The sequence below is a fragment of the Aegilops tauschii genome, chromosome 1, assembly GCF_002575655.3.
Source record: "Aegilops tauschii subsp. strangulata cultivar AL8/78 chromosome 1, Aet v6.0, whole genome shotgun sequence".
Classification (NCBI taxonomy): Eukaryota; Viridiplantae; Streptophyta; class Magnoliopsida; order Poales; family Poaceae; genus Aegilops; species Aegilops tauschii.
Window position 1 is genome coordinate 460,300,125 of NC_053035.3, and position 19,247 is coordinate 460,319,371.

Here is a 19,247-nt window from a genome sequence, read left to right on the forward strand (position 1 = left end):
AGATGAGATGCCTCTACTATGGTGGCTAGCTCTACTTATATAGGCCCTGGTCCTCTTCCCAAATATCGAGTGGGAAGGGAGCCAACAACGACAGGCAAATTTGAAGGGGGACAGCTAGTACAAGCTATCCTGACAAAAGCGGTCTTCGCCTGCGAAAAGCTCTGGTGGTGACGCTGCCTTGGGCTCCATGATGACCTCCGTCTTGCCGTCCTTCTGGTCTTGGTCTCATTGCACCAATATAGCAACCTTTGTCTGATGCCTCGGTCCCCCTTAGCACCAAAGAGGAAACAAGGACGCTGCGCGCGCTGGCGCCCGCCTGGCACCGTTCATCATGGCTCATGTCACGAGAGCCTCGTGAGGTTTGCCCCGCCTTGATATCTCCACTCCTTGTGAGCCTGCCTGGCTAGGCCACTCCAGAGGAGGTCTTGCGTCGTCCGCCTCGCGAGGCTTGGACCCTCGCGAGGGCCTTGGATGCCTTGTTGATGAAGATGGGCCGTACGGCCTGCTAGCTTAGCCATGCCGTGGGCCGCAGGCAGGCAAGTCTGGGGACCCCCGTTCCTAGAACGCCGACAGTAGCCCCGGGGCCCAAGGTGCGCTCGGGCTTGGCTTCGCGGCGAAGCCAAGGGTCAAGTTCGGAGCACCGCGGGCCCCAAAAGCCTGTTGCCTCGGTTGACGCGTGGCGGTTGATTGGACGTGGGCGTCTCCGCTTCCCCACGCTGCCTTTGAATCCGCCTAGCTATGCGGCCCCCAGCGGCCTACACAGTTATTCCCCGTCACCTGCGCCTTGCTCCCCCAATCCCTCTGCTTCCTCGAGACTCCGTTTCTCTTCTCCAATCTGACTTGCGCCCCGCCTGCGCCATCGCCATGGCGCCGAAACAAGCTGAAAAGGGGAAGAGACCTCCGTCTCTGCCAGCTGCGCCTCCGTCCTTTGCACTGGCGCTCGGCCGGTCTCGGGTGCTCAACAACGAGGCCATGGACAAGGTGCGCCCGATGCTTGCTTCCAACTTCAATGAGTGGGGGGAGACGGTGGCTTGGCCTGCGTCTCGCACTCGCACGGCTCAGGCGGCCACCGAGGTCCCAATCTTCATAGATGCCCTCTGGGCTGGCCTGATTCCTCCCTTCTCCGCCTTCTTCAATGCGGTGCTTGAGCATTATCAGATCCACATGCTGCATCTTGACCCTCAGTCTGTGACTCTCCTCTCCGTCTTCGCCTTTGTGTGCGAAGCCATGGTGGGCATCACTCCTTCGGTGGCCCTCCTCCGTCACTTCTTATCATTGCATCTGGCCGACCCTCAGCAATGCTCGGGGTGCGTGAGCTTCCAGGACGTGGCTGCGACCGCTGGCGCGGGGATTGACTTCGAGCTCCCTTCATCCACGAGCGAGTTTCGTACGCGATGGGTGTTTGTCGATGCCGGCATGCTCAGCCCCCTGCTTCATGCTCTGGCGGGGCCTGCTATTCCAAACTCCGGTTGGGGCCATCAGAAGCTCATGAGCCCCTGCCTTGCTTCTGTCTGGGCCAGGCTGAGGATGTTGAAGGACCGCGGCGTGACTGCACCTATGGTGGTGAAGGAGTTCGTCAAGCGCCGAGTCGCTCTGCTTCAGCGCCATTCCCGCCCGATGTGGGCCTTGCTCAGTAGTCAGGACCACATGAGGTTTCAGGAGGAAGGGCTTCCTCTTAAGTCGCGCGAGACGGTGCTCATGGTTCTGACGGGTATCCCTCTGCCGGACGACATGCCCCGGAAGAGCTGCCTGCTGTATCGCTGCGAGAACAAGGATGAGTTTGCCGCGAGCATGCCCTCCTTTGATGAGTGGGGCCTGCGCCCGATCAGCCTGGTGGGGCCCCGCGGGAACCCCGTCGACGTGGTCCCCTTCCTTGCCGTTGGTGCCGAGCTCGCCCCAAGCGACGGTGCAGGTGGGCGAGCTCCGGCGGAGGCCGGTGGCTTGAGTGCTGAGGAGCACATGTCGAGTGGTGATCCTAGGGCATCGTCTTCTGGAGCCTGCCACCCCCCTCCTGAGGCGTCGGTTGCTGAGGAGACGCAGCATGCGACTCCGAGGCCAAGGCTTCAAGGGCCTCGAGAGGTTGTGGTGAAACGGTGCCTGGCTGTTCACCGCAACCGGGCACCCTTGAAGACATCCTTCCACGCTCTTCTTCGTCTCTGCCGTGCACCGGCCGTCACGTCCAGCGCTTTGGTCGGCTTTGCGTGGACTTCGAAGAGCTCCGCAAGAGGAAAGGGTCCCTTGGCGCCAGCAATATCTTCGGGCCGTTGAAGCGAAGGAAGTACATCGCCGTCGACGTGTAAGTACCGTGCTGCCATAGCTTATTACGCGCTGCTTTCTTCTTCTGACGCCAGTCTTTCAGGGCTCCTTCCACCGAGGCTGCCGAGTCTCCTGAGAAACGGCCTCCTTCTTCCTCAACTCTTCCACCGGCCTCGAGCACTCCGGGTCCGCTTGTCGCCCCCGGAGCAGGGTTGGTTGAAGGGGCACTCCTGCCTTCTTGGCGTGCTGAACCCGCGGCCCTGTCGCTTCTCCCCCCCCCCCCCCGGTTTGGCATGGAGCTTGGCAGGCGTGCCCAAGACTCCTCCGCTGGTCATGGACGACAATTTGTTGGCTTCGATCTTTGGCTCCTCTTCAAGCAGCGGGCCCCGGTCAGCTTGGGCTCCTCGCGAGGACTGGTTGACGTCAGGCTCGGCGTCAGCCCCCAGCCCCCTGCCTAGAGGGGGCGCACCACTTGGCGCCATGCCCGCAGCCCCAGAGGCGGAGGACGAGGTGGGCCGAGCGTTCGAGCTCAAGCGCGGGTGGAGCGTGGTTCGTCACAAGCTCTTCCAGGAGGCGATGGGCGCGATGCGTCGACTTGGTGAAGAGCTCGCAAGTGTCGACTCGCGTCTTGAGGCTGAAGGTCTCCGGCTGGCGGAGGAGCGGCGCAAGCTGAAGGTGGCCATCAACCTCGGCCGTTATCAGCGCGACCTTGAGAACGCGAAGGCCGAGGCATCTCTCAAGGTTTCCCATGAAGCCCGCTCATGAGCTTTGGACGAGGCTCTCAAGGCAGACCGCCGCCGCGAGGCTGCGGAGAAGTGCGCGTGGGAGCTCCAGGCCTGGAGCGCGTCTCTTGAGCAGCAGGTGGAGGCGCGCAGGGCCGCTCTTGCGTCGCTGAGGGGGACGCCCGCGGAGGAAGAGGAGGTCCGAAAGCGTGAGGAGGCGCTGGCCCTGGAGGCCGTGGAGCGCAGCCTCGAGTTCGAGCAACTGGAGACGAGGGAGCATCAAGTTGCCCAAGCAGAAGATGTCGTCGGGGCTCGCGAGGCCAGAGTCGAGGAGGAAGTTGATCGCCGGGTGGCCGAGGTTGGCGCAGATCTGGAGGGTAGGTACGACCTGAAGCTGAAGCTCACAGGCGCGGAGGATGAGGGCAGGGCCGCTGCCCTCAGGCCCAGGTTGGACGAGGCTGAGAGGCGTGCGGAAGCCATGGCCGCCGCCCTGGCTACGGCGCAGGCGGACTTGGCCTCCACCCGCGCCGAGCTGCGTTCCCCCCAGAGGTGGGTTGATGACGCAAAGGCCGTCGCGAGGCAAAACACGGAGGAAGTGCTCCAGCGACGAATGCTGGAGCGCGAGCATGCCCCTATGCTTCAGGATCTCCGTAACTGGGCCAATATCGCCCTGGGCCATATTTGCGACGTGGAGGTGTCGGCCCCTTACTCGAATGATTATGCCAGCCACCTGACCTTCTTCACCGAGGTGGTGACGCGCCTGGAGGCTTGATCTGCCAGGGCTCGCCAGCTTGTGGAGGAAAGGGGGCATGGCCTGCTTGAGCACGCTTTCTCCCGTGTCTTCAGCCACCTTCTGAATGCCGACCCCAACTTTGATTTCGACGCCGCCATCGCCCCTGTTCCAACAGTCGTCCGGGATGACCTGGCGCGTTGGGTTGAAGACAACGTGGATGCATTGGTCAGGGCCTTCACTTCGGAAGATGACGGGGTGGTGGTCACCGCAGACGAAGGCGACGTGGTTGACGACGGCGTCGGGGGCGTCGCCTGCGGTGGCGATGTTTCCGATGAAGACGATGATGACGCGAGTCCCGCATCCGCAGGTGACGCAGCGAGCGACATTTCCGGCTGATCTCATGTTCTCCTGTCGTTTCATCCTGCACACGAAGCTCGGGCATGGCCCTTGGAAAACTTGTAAGAGCATTTTGGGAGGGGGAGCCCCTCATGTAAGCAAATTGCAGTTTTTACTTTCCTATGCGATGTGAGTTTGTATCCTCGTGAACTCGTGAATCCGGATGCGAGTTCTCTATCGTGATTTACCTTTGCCAGCGCCAGCTTTGAGTTGGGTCGCGACGCGTTGAGTTCCTGAGAACGCTGCGGAGCTCGTCACCCCGTCAGAGGGGGTTCCACAAGAGGTGAGCACCAGTTGTAGTGCGTGCGTGCACTTGGCGTGCGCGCCTCGCGCTGTCCCGCTCTCGAGGAGCTCGTGAGGGAAAGGCGACGGACATGAGTCCCAGGCAAAACAAGATCCAGAAGGCAAGAAATTGCTCGAACGAGAAAAGGCTCCCCCCACGCACATCGATAAAAACTCAGCTTCAACTCAAATCCAGATCCAGAAAGCAAGGCTACAAAGAGAGAGAGATCCAAAGCAGAAGGCCGTGTCCGGCACCTAGTCTAGTCTTCTGGTCTTCAAGTCTTCTCACCAGCGCGGAGCTAAGTGCTGCCACTAGGCGTGGGAGGGAGCCCCAGGGCCTGAGACCAGCACCCCTGAGACTCCGGGGCGTGTACAGCCCCAACTCATTATTACATGAGAGTGTCACGGGCGGCGAGCTTCACAGGCACTGGGCCTTCTTCACAGGTACCGACCTTTCTTCATATCGCTAGACGAGGGCCCCGCCTTGCGCCACCCTTGACCTCCTTTGAGCCGATCGGTCACCGGGACGACACAAAGGAGGGAAAGAGGACGCCAGCGGTGCCCCCGGCGACCACATGTCCTCTGTCGGGGGAAGGGTTGTCGAGGCCTCCCCGACAGAGGGCCTACCTTCGGGCGTTGCCAGGCGTCGCGCGCCGCGGGGAGGGGCCTTGCTCATGGCTCCCTCCCGGCGGCCCCCAGCATGCCTCCCTTGTGGGAACGGGTGCTGCCGTGCCAGGGTCGTCGATCGATGCTGCAACCTGAGTCATCTGCAGCCCATGGTTAGCATAAGCCTGTTCCTGAGAGATTAGCGGTACCCTGTAGTTGTCGTTGCCGATGCGACCGTCGTAGTTCTCTGTTGGTTCCTGGAAGGCTTCGGCTCCTAGCGCCCCCTCTCCCCAATCTTCTCCAATGAATGAGCCAGGGTCGTCCTCTGGTGCGTACCCTTGGTCCATCATGCAGGGCACGTAGGCTTCCGGGGCCGTCACCCCGAACACCTCGCCGTGGTGCCCCATATTCCATGTTGCTTGGCCCAGGGTGGTGTCCTGGGGATGACAGCACGGCATCCGGCTGGGACCATGGAGGGCGGCGCTTGCGCCCGTGCTTGTCGCGGGCGGCATGGGGGAGTCGGAGCCCCCTACGCCGCTGGCCGTGCTGATGTTGATGAAGCCCCCGGGCGTAGTTGATGGTGCGCGGATGTGGTGAGGTTCACCGCGCGGCCCTGTAGTGGCCTGAGGAGGAAGTCGATAGCAGAAAGGTGGTGCTCCCGACGCCGCTGCATCCAGCAGCTCGGCAACACGCTCCAGCAGTGTATCCCGACCGCTTTCCATCAGCCTGCATCGCAGCAGCTCCCTTGCCACGGTGAGCGCTGCCCGCATGTTTGCTTGCTCCCGCCATGAGTGCGGCGCCGTTGCCGCGGCAAGGCTCGCTGCTCTTGCGGCGGCCCGTACTTGCTGTGGTGTGAGGGTGGACGACGCCTAGCCGCGCTGCCCGCGTCCGGCGGGGTATGGCGGCGCTTGCGCCGCCTGGAGCGCAGGGTTAAGATCTTCATGGGCAGGCGGCGCTGCCCGGGCCGGCCAGGCTGCCTAGCGATCGGAGCCGGCCCTTGAGTCGCCGGACATCGTGGCTGTGGAGCATTGGCAAGCTGGTTGGTGGAGAAGAAGCTCCGGCGCACCCCTACCTGGCGCGCCAAATGTCGGATGTGGGGTTCCGGCAAACCCTTAAGGTTCGAACACTGGGGTGCGCACGAAGTCTTTCCCTCCTACCGATCTACGCCCTAGCTCGCTAAGATCTCGCGGACGAACTCGACGAACTCGCAACCCAAAAAGACACAAGTTTTATACTGGTTTGGGCCACCGTTGTGGTGTAATACCCTACTCCAGTGTGGTGGTGGTGGATTGCCTCTTGGGCTGATGATGAACAGTACAAGGGGAGAACAACCTCCTGAGGTTGAGGTGTTCTTGTGGGTAGGCTCTCGATCGGGTTGGATCAAGCTAAGATGAGATGCCTCTACTAAGGTGGCTAGCTCTACTTATATAGGCCCTGGTCCTCTTCCCAAATATCGAGCGGGAAGCGAGCCAACAACGGCGGGCAAATTTGAAGGGGGACAGCTAGTACAAGCTATACTGACAAAAGCGGTCTTCGCCTGCGAAAAGCTCTGGTGGTGATGCTGCCTTGGGCTCCACGATGACCTCAGTCTTGCCGTCCTTCCGGTCTTGGTCTCGTTTCACCAATATAGCAACCTTTGTCTGATGCCTCGGTACTCTTCGCCTGCGCTGGCCTCCTTAGCACCAAAGAGGAAACAAGGACGCTGCGCGCGCTGGCGCCCGCCTAGCGCCGTTCGTCATGGCTCACGTCACGAGAGCCTCGTGAGGTTTGCCCCGCCTTGATATCTCCGCTCCTCGTGAGCCTGCCTGGCTAGGCCACTCCAGAGGAGGTCTTGCGTCGTCCGCCTCGCGAGGCTTGGACCCTCGTGAGGGCCTTGGATGCCTTGTTGATGAAGATGGGCCGTACAGCCTGCTAGCTTAGCCACGCTGTGGGCCGCAGGCAGGCAAGTCTGGGGACCCCCGTTCCCAGAACGCCGACAGAAGACTACTTCCAATGTTATTGAGCCCGTGCAGCGGGCTTCTACACCAGGTATTACTCCTTTAAAGGTGGTGTTAGTAGGCTTGATTCTTGACGGGTCCATACCCATATTGCGAATCGTGTCTTGATAAATCAAGTTAAGACTGCTGCCGCCGTCCATAAGGACTCGGGTCACATGGAATCTGTCGATGATTGGATCAAGGACCAAGGCTGCCCAACCTCCATGACGGATTCTGGTCGGGTGGTCCTTACGATCGAAGGTGATCGGGCAGGCCGACCAGGGGTCGAATTTTGGGGCGACCGGCTCTACGGCGTAGATGTCCCTTAGCGCACGCTTGCGCTCCCTCTTGGGGATGTGAGTGACATATATCATATTCACTATTTTCACCTCAGGGGGAAATTTCTTCTGCGCCCCTGTGTCCGGTGGGCGAGGCTCTTCGTCGTCCTCGCTTGGCGGCCCTTTCCCCTTGTGTTCGGTGTTTAATTTACCGGCCTGTTTAAAGACCCAACAATTTCTTTTGGAATGATTGGCAGGCTTGTCAGGGGTGCCATGAATCTGGCAAGGCCGATCGAGTATTTTGTCCAAACTGGATGGACCATCTTTGTTTCCTTTGAATGGCTTCTTCCGCTGTCCAGATTTAGAGCCACTGAATCCGGCGTTGACCGCCATGTCTTCGGTATCTTCATTGTTGCTTCGACGCTTGTCTTTGTTGCGTCGTGGCCTACCGTTGCCATCTCTGGCTTCGGAGGTGACAGGGTCGCTGGTACTGTTGCTTCTACGAGCTAACCAGCTATCTTCCCCCGCGCAAAAGCAGGTCATGAGTGCGGTAAGGGCTGCCATGGACTTCGGCTTTTCTTGGCCGAGGTGTCGGGCAAGCCATTCATCGCGGACGCTATGTTTAAAGTCCGCGAGGGCTTCGGCGTTCGGACAATCGATGATTTGGTTCTTTTTAATTAAGAACCTAGTCCAGAGTTTGCGGGTTGACTCTCCGGGTTGCTGGACTATATGACTTAGGCCATCGGCGTCCGGAGGCCGGACATAGGTACCTTGGAAGTTGTCTCGAAAGGCGTCCTCCAAATCTTCCCAGCTACCAATGGAGTTCTCTAGGAGGCTGTTTAGCCAGTGTCGGGCTGGTCCCTTTAGTTTTAATGGGAGGTACTTAATGGCATGGAGATCGTCACCGCGAGCCATGTGGATATGGAGAAGAAAATCTTCAATGCATACTGCAGGATATGTCATTCCATCGTATGATTCAATGTTCACGGATTTAAACCCTTCTGGGAACTGGTGCTCCATTACCTCATCGGTGAAGCATAAGGGGTGTGTGGCGCCTCTGTATCGGGCGACGTCACGACGGAGTTCGGACGACATCTGTGTTCGGTTTTCGGCCCGGGTGAGGTTATGCTTGTCGCGTCGGGCCTGATGGCCGTCCTCTCGCGTTGGAGCATGTCCCCTTGATCCATAGATTGATCTGGTCTGACCGGCTCTATTGTCCAGGTCCCTGCGTAGGTCGTAGGTGTAGCCCGGAGCCGCTACCTCCTTGCCTCTACGGCGGGGTGGTGCGGGCTGGTGTTCGGCGTAAGTGGCCGCTCTGTCCCGTCCACGTGGTGGTCAGTCAGGTTCATCAGCAGGTTTATACTTTGGCGGTATTGGCTCAAGGGCCTCGTCATCAAATTGTGGTAGGAGCTTGCGCTTCGGGTAGCTCTTTGTTGGGCGTTCGAGGCCGTATTCTTCGGCTGCCAGGACTTTAGTCCATCTGTCATTCAGCGTATCATGTTCGGCTTGAAGCTGCTGCTGCTTCTTTTTTAGGCTTCTCGCTGTTGCGATTAGCTAGCGCTTAAAGCACTCTTGCTCGAGGGGTTCCTCTGGCACGATGAAGGTTTATACTTTGGCGGTATACCTGCAGGTTCATCAGCAGGTTTATACTTTGGCGGTATTGGTTCAAGGTCCTTGCGTAGGTCGTAGGTGTAGCCCGGAGCCGCTACCTCCTTGCCTCTACGGCGGGGTGGTGCGGGCTGGTGTTCGGCGTAAGTGGCCGCTCTGTCCCGTCCACGTGGTGGTCGGTCAGGTTCATTAGCAGGTTTATACTTTGGCGGTATTGGCTCAAGGGCCTCGTCATCAAATTGTGGTAGTAGCTTGCGCTTCGGGTAGCTCTTTGTTGGGCGTTCGAGGCCGTATTCTTCGGCTACCAAGACTTTAGTCCATCTGTCATTGAGCATATCATGTTCGGCTTGAAGCTGCTGCTGCTTCTTTTTTAGGCTTCTCGCTGTTGCGATTAGCTGGCGCTTAAAGCGCTCTTGCTCGAGTGGTTCCTCTGGCACGATGAAGTCTTCATATCCGAGGCTCACATCATCCTTGGAGATTGGTAGATAGTTACTATCCTCCGAGTCCTCGTTCCCGACCGGATTGTCGGGGTTAACTTGCCCCTCTTCCCAATCATCCTGTTCGGATGTGGGCTCGACGGGGGCTTCGGGGTCTTCGGCGTTCTCTGGAGTGTTATTGTCTCCGATGCCGGTATTGCTATCTTTTTCGCGACGCGATTTTGAGCGGAGCCGCTGGCGTCGACGCTTTGGTGGTGCCTCGGCAGGCCTATCCTCAACCGGATCCTTCCTGCCTTCGCCGTCATCCTCTTTGGGTGTATCCACCATATACACATCGTATGTGGAGGTGGCCGTCCAACGTCCGGTAAACGGCGGGTCTTGGCCTTGTTTGTCTCCGGCATCGTCGTCCATGCCGTCGATGTCTTCGGAGGCGATCCAGCATGTCGGTTTAGTCTTAGACAGTGGCTATGAAGTGGGTGGTGGGTGGGACGTAAAATTCCCCGCTTTCAGCCCCTAATTCGGGCTGGGCGTAGTTCGGAGGTGATTCCTCTGTAATGGCGAGGGATCGCATTAAGTCCTGAGCCTCGTTTAAGAGCGAGGTTTGGACGGGGAAGCGAAAGTCCGCGGAGCTGGGCATGGCAAAAGCCTCCTGGCCATGCTCACTTGGCTTGGACCTCGAGAGTTCGAAGCCAGCGTCCGGGGGCGAGTCCGGCTTTCCAATGATAGGGGGAACCCAGTTTGACTCCGGGCTTGCCGATGACACAGTCCCCTCCGGGTCTCCGGTAGAGAGCTTCATAATTGCAGAGAGTCTGGTGGGCTCCAAACTCCCATCTTTGGACCCGGCAGTTTGCTCCAGATCTAAGGCCAGAGTGGTGGTCGAGGCCGCGAACCCTTCGAAGATCAAGTCTCCTCGGATATCGGTGACATAATCCAGGTTCCCAAAACTGATCTGATGACCAGGGGCGTAGTTGTCGATCTATTCAAGGTGGCCAATCGAGTTGGCACGCAGCGCGAAGCCGCCGAACACAAAAAGTTGACTGGGGAGGAAGGTTTCCCTGGAAACAACATCGTTGCTGATGATTGAACGAGCCATCGAACCTTCTGCTGACGACACAGTGGAACTCTCAATGAAAGCACCAATGTCGGTGTCAAAACCGGCCGATCTCGGGTAGGGGGTCCCGAACTGTGCGTCTGAGGGGGTAACAGGAGATAAAGGGGACACGATGTTTACCCATGTTCAGGCCCTCTTGATGGAGGTAATACCCTACTTCCTGCTTGATTGACTTTGATGAGTATAGGGGTTACAAGAGTCGATCTACCTCAAGATCGTAATGGCTAAACCCTAGATGTTTAGCCTATATGATTGTGATGATCTCTACGGACTAAACCCTTCGGTTTATATAGACACCGGAGGGGCCTAGGGTTGTACAGAGTCGGTTTACAGAAGAATGAATCTACACATCCGGACGCCAATCTTGCCATCCACGCAAAGGAGAGTCCCATCCGGACACGGGGGAAGACCTTCTACCTTGTATCTTCACGGCCCATCAGTCCGGCCCATGTCGCATAGCCCGGACATCCGAGGACCCCACAATCCAAGACTCCCTCATTCATTTTCAGTTGTTTCTTTCACCTCATGTGCCTCTCATGGTTGCTAGATTTTCGTAAATCATTTTCCTAGACGGACCTCTTAGCTTTAATATAAAATCATCCTAGGCAAACCTCCTAGCTTACAATATCATGGAGGTAGGGAAATTTATAAATTGTTATCCTAAGCAGACCACTTACCTTTCTGTAATATATAAAGCGGAGTTAGAAATTTTATTCTCAAGGAAAATAACGCTCAATGATTTGGGTCCATAGCTTAAAAGGTTTATTTTCTTATTTACTTTTTACAAATCACGTGCCTCTTGAGAGTATTGATGGGGCCAACCATTTTCATAACATTTTGGGAGAAGTAGAGATTGCACTAGGTGCAAGAAGTGAAACAAATGATAGCAATTCGCCGCTTGAGAATAATAGGCAAAAATAACCCAACTATGAAGAGACTGGGTTTCCTTGGTTGTGTGTGGGACCGTTGTAAGAAAGGGTTAGGGGCTGTCTCTTAATATGACACTAGAGAACGCACTACCGCTCATGCAATAGGCCTGCCTTGTGAGCCTTTCTCCTTCCCAATCCTCCTTGCTACCTCTTTTTGCACCCTTCCTATTTCTTTCTTTCCTCTTCACCCCATCTCATCTGTTGTATAGGTACATATGCCCTTCAACCCATACAGCGGTGGACATCTCCTAGGTCCACCACTCTATTTTGCTTCGCTTGTCACTTGCTTCTTTCTCTCGCGTCATTGCTCTTCATCCACTCAATGGGATAACTCTTTCCCCCCTCCTACTTCTCTGCTTCTTTCATTCCTTTCCCTCCACACACGCACCCCCTTCCACTTCCTCCCCATCCCAACCCAAGAGTAGGGAGTCTAGCTAAAACAATCTTTTGATGTCAATAGATTTTCTCTTTTATTTTTTCAACAGATTCCGCACCCCCCTTCGTCACAATGACTTTCTCTCTGTCGCCATTGTGAAGCCGACAGAAGCTTTGTTCGGAAGACGATTCAACTCTGGGATTTCCCGATCAACACAAGGCTTCTATGACGGTTGGCTTCTTCTCCATGGCATTGGTACGGCTAGCCTTATCACGATGACTTCCTAATCGCAAGAGACAACGCCATGCTATTCGGCAGTGGTGACCGTAGGAGATTGAGTTTATTTGTCTCTTATTCGCAAGAAGTAGCCTTTTTTTTTGAGGAGTAGAAATAAATTTTCCTTTTTTTGAGAAACTAGAAATAGTCGTTTTGGGGAGAAATATTTTTCATTTGGGGGGGGGGGGGGGGGTAGAAATAGTTTTCCTTTTTCTTAGGCAAAGAAATTATTTTTGTTACGAGATAATTTGTTTTTGAAACAGAGCAGCATATGCCCTTTGGCAGAGCTAGACCCAGACCGCGGCCCAAGGAGGCCCACGGCTCGTTCGCGGCATCAACCGCGTGTGTGGAGCGGAGCAAAAACACTGCAGACCAGCCAGCGGTGCGGGGGAGCGGGACGGCGACGGGCCTGGCCGATCCCGACCCTCCGTCCCCGCACCGACGGCCGGGGGCGTCCCGGATCCGGTTTTGGTGTGCCCGAGGGATCCAGAAGTGGGTGAGGTAGAGCGCATATAAAACAGAGGGAGCCTTCTTCTTCCTCCTCTCGCTGGCTTTGCCTTGTAGAGGGGAAGAACAGGGGAGGAGAGGAGAGAAGGCACACAAAATCTGCTCCGAATTCTCCGGTTAATTCCACTGCTCGTCCCGGCCTGAGATCAATCCGCACTTCCGGTCCGGCGACTCGAGGAGCGAGGGAATTCGGCTGTGGATTGGATTGGAGCACTAAAAGAGGCGGCGATCTTTCATAGGTACTGGTCCATCCCGTCTGATCATCCGCGGCTCTCTCCTCGCTCATTCGTGCCTCCCGGGGTGGTTCCGGCGGGGAAAGTGGACTCGGACGGCTTACGCTCCGGTGGAGTTTTCGGTTGGATTTTTGCCTGCGATTCTTCTCGAGTTCTAGCTTGTGATTTGGTTGGATTCTCTGCTTCTTTGGTTCGGTGGTTTGATCTGAAAGATCCAGTTGTCTCTCTTCTCTCCCGGGATTTTCTAGATTCTACTTTTGTTGGATGTCCTCGGTGCCGTGATTCGTCCGGTTCCCCTGCGTTTCTTGTTCCGGGTAATCTGCAGTGGATGATTTGAATCGAGCTCGCCGGTTACGCGCGTTTCCTGTCCCGGGTGAAGTAGCAATCGGTTGTCTGGATCGAATCCGCGGAGCCGCATTACGGCATGGGCTGCGTCGAGTCGCGCGCCCACGATTGAGCATAATCTGGCGCGACTTGGCCCGGTTTTGGTAAGGATCGGGCGATTTCGCCGACATAATTTCACCGCCTGTTCCGCAGGTTGTAGACGATTAGTATCATCATCCGTGCCATCTGGTCTTCTTCACACTAGTTCGATCGGCAAAAGCGAGCTCAAATCGGGCCTTCTCTAGGTAGCGTGCCGGTGGTGGTTTGGAATTTGGCTCATCTCCTTCAGTTCCCCCCTTTTTCTTTTCTTTTCTTGGGTATACGAACTCTACTATCATCAAGCCGGCACATTTCAGCCTTAAATTTCCCTCTGCTTCCGATTGGTGTGTCGCGTTTGATTTCCTTTTGCATTTCCATCTTTCAGTAATTCGATTTGGTCCTGTTAAGTGAGTTAGATTGAGCTGAATTTCCAGGCACTTTTTTTTGGATTTGATCTGGTAACTTCCCTGGTTTTACGCCTGTTCGATCTGAAAGCAAGAAGCTCACCCTTTCCCCCCCAACCAGAACTCGAAAAATCTGAAGCCTTGTTGGGTTAATCTAATCGGCCACTAAAATCCAGTGAATTGAGTTGAATCTAAGTGTCCATCCCTTGTTCTTTCGATGTTCTGGCCTTCCAGTTGGATCAATCAAGTAGGCAAAATTCCCCAAACTCCTCCTGTTCATTTCAATTTGAATTTAAATCCAGTGAATGGAGTTGAATCTGAGTGTGCTTTCGATGTTTCGGTATTCCAGTTAGATCAAGCAGACAAAATCCCCCAAGCCCTCATGTTCATTTCAATTCGACTGAATTTTTAGCTCCTGCCCCGGGATGAATTCTTCACCTTCCCCTTTTTACCCTCTACATTTAGTATCCTTCAACTTTATTTGGTTGAGTTGATCGGCCATGACAAAAGAATTCAGCTGAATCTTTAGATGTTCATCCCATCTCGCGTCCATGTTTTGGTCTTGCAGTAGACGAATTCCCCAACTCACCCTGTTCGTTCATTTCAATCTGACTGAAATTTTCTTGGTTCCATCTTTCGTGCAGCACTCCGGCGATGGAGAGGGAGTCGAGGAAGAACTACCAGACGCGAGGCTCCGCGCGCGGCGGCGGCGGCGGGGGCGCTGGCGGCGGCACGGCGGCGGAGCGCGACCTGCTGCTGCAGTGGGGAAACCGGAAGCGCCTGCGCTGCGTCAAGGTGCAGCGCCGCGACGTCGAGGCCGCGGCCACGGCGGCCGCCGAGAAGGCCGCGGTAGGACAGCGCCGCGCCGCCGCCGCCGCTGCCGCTGCCGCAGCCACGGCGGCCGCGCAGCACCACCCGCCCGGCCACGCCCACCACCGCGCCATCAGGTCCGTCCGTCTCTCCCCCCGCTGCTCTTCTTCAGCATTTTCTCCCTCCCTCTGACTGTACTTCTCTGACTCCGCGTGTTGGTTAGCGATAACATTCAGAATCCTCCATGTGTTGGGTTGGGTTGGGTTGAAAGAGCAGCTGGCCGTCACGTGATGTCCGTGTCTGGGCACGTGACTTGGAGCGTCAGAAAGTTTTGGTTGCGTTTGAACTGATTTACTTTTAAATTCAAAATGTGGGTTTGTTCTTTACCTGAGTGACCGACGTCGGAGTCGGTGATTCAGAGATTCAGAATGGAAGCACTCGATCATGGTAGGCAACATGATGATTGGTTTTTGGTTTTGGTTTTGGTTTTGGTTTTTGGGCAACATGATTGATGTTGGTCGGCCGATGTTGTTATCATTGGGGCCAACCTTCTGTTCTTCCAAATGATGGAGTGATCCTGCTTTTTTCTTCTTCAAGTTATCCTGGTCAAGCATTGCTGGATTGTCCACAAGAGGATGTGAAGCCCTGGGTGTTCTTGAGGTTTTCTCCATTTGAACCTTGATCGATATCCTTGGGGCAGGCAAGCAGTGCTAATTTTGAATTATTTACAGTGGGATTAAATGACGTTTTCTCTTGTGGCTCAACTTAGCCCCTTGAAAGGCCAGGAGAATCAGATTTTTGCTAGGCTAAAATTAGGAGCACCAGCAGACTGGTGTCAATCCAGCTGATTAAAGCTCAGTTCAAGCTCTGCTAGTTATCTTCTCAGATGGACCTGATTCGTGAATCTTCGATTTTGACCTGCTTTATTATTGGGATTGTTCGTGAAAGCTGTGAGAGATGAGGTTCTCATTTAAGTTGTTGATGGCAATAGCTTGTCAGCATGTGTGTTTGGATGGCCACATACTTTGTATCGCCTATTTTACTGCCGACTAATTTTAGCCCGAGAAAGAAAACACCATATTTATCTCAAATCAGTCACCACCACACGTATGGTGGATGGTGATGGTGACAGCTTGTTCATTCATTGTTCTTTGCTTTTCAATTTTGTTTCTTGTATTTGCTGGATTGAGGTCGAAGTTATTGTTTGCTTGCTATCCATTTCCCTAAATGTGTGTGAATCATGAAATTTTGCACTCCCCACTCTCCCTGTGTTTCGGCATTGATGCATGATTTGCAGTCATAAATTTTGCAGTCATGTATGTTTATGTACCCAATTCTCATTGTGACCACAATTTGAATAGATTTTTTTTGAATAATCAATTGAATAGATTTTTGTCTGTAAGTACATAATTACATTACCTTTTGCCCCTTTTGCACTTTTGCTGAATTATAAGACTATACACATGACATTTTTATATAGGATTATAACGTACTCAGTGAATAGCTACAGTTTTCATAAACCGTATCTCATCCGTGTTATTAGGTGCAAACACTTTTCCCATCAAGAGAAATGAATGAACAATTTTGTTATTCAATGTGTCATTTCTATTTTTAGGGCTTACTTATGACGCAGTTCAAATAAATGTTTAAAATTCAAAATGGTGTAGCCATAACCATTCCAAATTCACAAAAAGAACATCTAAATAATTCACCAGTCTAGACATTACAGTTTGTTCTCCTCTTTAAGTTATCATTGTAACATTGCAATTTCTTTATTATCTTTATTAATCCTTAGTGCTACCAAATTGGCAGGAATCCTGAGGAGTCTGGAGCAATGAGGCCGCCATCACAGCAGCCGCAGAACAACACGCTCCGCACGGTTACATCCCCAGTCAGGGAGCGCTCTGCAAAGGGAAACAACGACAACAACGCGGTGCCTCCGACCTCTCTCGATGACAAGAAGGGCTCGTCGTCTGGGAGTGAAGGCTCAATCTGGCCCAACTTTGCAGTCTCCCTGACGAACAAAGAGAAGGAAGAAGACTTCTTGGTGTTCAAGGGGTCCAAGCTGCCTCAGAGGCCCAAGAAGAGAGTCAAAGCCATCCAGAGGACTGTCAATGTATGAAACTTTCTCCTTAGCTCCCAAACTTTAACTGTTTATCATTTCACATAGGATTCTTCTCCCATCTTCCTTTCGCGGGGCATAGGATTCTTATCTTCTTATAGATAGTAAATAAATTAGTTCCCACAGAGATTCCAGTATTAAAAATTGCACAGCAGTACTAATGGATCCAAACTTAAATGCAAGATCAGAAAACCAAGAGCGTACCAAGGAGTAAATACATTTGAATAAGCACTTTTAATAGAGACAGGGCATGAGATCACATGGAGCATATGGCCATCCCTGTGCACGATGCCTGCCTTGTCCCTTGGCCAAAGGAGACGTGCAAATAAAATAGCAAGATTCCGTCTACGCCTCCTTTATTAAGTACTACCTGAGATTTAGCTTGATTGCCAAGAGGCGTCCATAGTACCACATCATGCTTCTGTCTGAAGCAAATATAACACTGTTCGGAAGCATTCAGTGCTCGGTGCGTTGTACACTCCCTACTGTTTAACCTGAATTACCTTCTTTCTTTGGAACAGCCAAAAGCAATTACTCCCTCCGTAAACTAATATAAGAGCGTTTAGTTCACTACTTTAGTACGCTCTTATATTAGTTTACAGAGGGAGTACCATTTTATCTTATCTCGGGACAGTGTTATGGAGTGGTAGTGTTATCTGCCCATCTAACTCCATTTCTGAGTTCTATACAGTGGAGCAATAATTAGTCCTTGTGCTTGTGGTTGAAGCATGCTTTGGAGTTAAGGTTCTTTTTTTTTAGATACTTGGGGTTCTTGTAGAAGGAAAGATACTTGGAGTTAAGCTTAAGAAAGCACTTTGTGCTTTTTTCTTCTAGGATATTAATGTCTACATTTATGTTCATATGTTTCTGTTAAAATTGTGTTTCACTGTCAGTCTGTCACCGATTCCGCGGTTCTCACCGAAGATTTGTCTGTTCATCTTTTGCAGTTTGTATGCCCTGGAACGTGGCTATGCGACCTGACTCTGGAAAGATACGAAGTACGAGAGAAGAAGGTCTCCAAGAAGGTGCGCAAAGGCTAGCATAACATCTCAGCAGCTCCAGTCCTGTAAATCCTGCATCATTCATGCGCTCGCTAAATATCAACCCGCCTGACGGACGTTCTTCTTGCTCGATTTCGCAGCGCCCCAGGGGACTGAAAGCGATGCACGACATGGACAGCGAGTCGGAAGAGTAATGATACGATCGTCGTCGAGCCTGAGCAGCTGAGCAGCTAGAAAAGAAGAATATACACAAACACCGCCACAGATCCAGTAACCAAAGATCGAAAGTTAACCTTCCCAGACGGAATGATCCGCGGGCCGGCTCCCGACCGACCGACCGATCGATCGATCGGGAACGGCCTCTGGGTTGCTGTGGAGATTGCACAGAAAAACACAGAGCGGCTGCAGGTTGTTTCCATGCCTGCCTCTGTTTTATTTTACAGAGAGCGTTGGCTATATCATGTCCCCAAGGGCCCTGGCCTCATGTTGATACCATTTGAGAACATCTCCTCTCGCTGTGTCGTCAAATGGGTGCCGAGTAGGGTGCTCCGGTGCAGGTGGGCGTGTGGGTTTGCCCCTCTGCTTGTTCTGGCAAGTGACCGTAATAATACTCAAGTTTAACATGGATTTACCAGGGTCTTTGGTAATTTGTTTATACCAGCTGCTGTAAACTCTTTCCTCTGTAGTTCCAGTTTGGAGCATCAGATGATGCCATGCGTAGGCTTGTCGGGCGACAGACACATTGCTGATGGATATATGAATTTGTGGATGCGGTGATTTATGGTCTATAGCTTTGTGCAATTGGAAAATGTCTTTCCTTTAAGAAGTTATTACTACAACGTAGACAACTCTCACTAAGCTTTCTTTTCCAAAAAAAGAAAAGAACTATCACTTTTTTTTTCGAAAAGGGGGGGCTCCCCGGCCTCTGCATCTGAACGATGCATACGGCTAACTTATTAAATAAATAAATAGGTTCAACAAGGTCTTAAAGTCTCAAAACGAAAATAAATGAGTGCTCACCAAGAGCCAAAAAGGCGAAAAACAAAGTCGCCACAAAAAGCCACAACCGGCTGGCATAAGAAAGATAGGTAAACTAATTGTCTATCCTATTACATGACCGTCATCCAAACCGGTTGAAGATATCCCGTGCTACCATCTCCCAGTGGATAGATCAAGTAACCAAACGCTCCCTGGCCTCCGTCGGAGTGAGTAGCGACCACATACGGATCAACGCAGTGGCTCGGAAAATAACATGCAAAAAATGAATATTTATTGTTCTGTTAAAAACCAAATCATTTCTGCAGTTCCAGACTGGCCATAGTAAAGCACAAACTCCTACACGAATGTGTCTCACTGTTTCGGGCTCTATCCCGTTAAGGCACGTTCCAAATAACGTGTTGACAGAACTCGGTGGAGTGATGTTAAAAGCAATATGGACTGTCCGCCAGAGAACTTTGGCTAACGGGCAGTCAAGAAAAAGGTGTTTGATAGTTTCATCCCGATCACAGAAGCTACACCTAGTAGGTCCTGTCCAATTACGCTTTGCCAAATTGTTCTTGGTTAAAATTACTTGTTTATGGACAAACCACATAAACACTTTGATTTTTAAAGGAACTTTGACAGCCCAAACATGTTTGGAACTAGGAATCGAGCTTGAATTGATAACATCAACATACATTGATTTAACTGTAAACTCTCCAGACCTAGTAAGTTTCCAGCGTAATTTATCGGGCTGTTGAGATAGCTGAACCTCCATCAGTC

General features: G+C 53.2%; 1 protein-coding gene across 1 annotated transcript; it reads left to right on the forward strand.

Moving 5' to 3' along the window:
- The first annotated feature begins 12,459 nt into the window (after nucleotides 1-12,459).
- Nucleotides 12,460-18,274, forward strand: LOC109769503 (uncharacterized). Its single transcript, XM_020328235.3, has 5 exons — nucleotides 12,460-12,732; nucleotides 14,198-14,500; nucleotides 16,176-16,479; nucleotides 17,433-17,510; nucleotides 17,627-18,274. The coding sequence occupies exons 2-5, from the start codon at nucleotides 14,208-14,210 to the stop codon at nucleotides 17,678-17,680; spliced, it is 729 nt and encodes a 242-aa protein (XP_020183824.1). The 5' UTR covers nucleotides 12,460-12,732; nucleotides 14,198-14,207; the 3' UTR covers nucleotides 17,681-18,274.
- The last annotated feature ends 973 nt before the right edge of the window (nucleotides 18,275-19,247 follow it).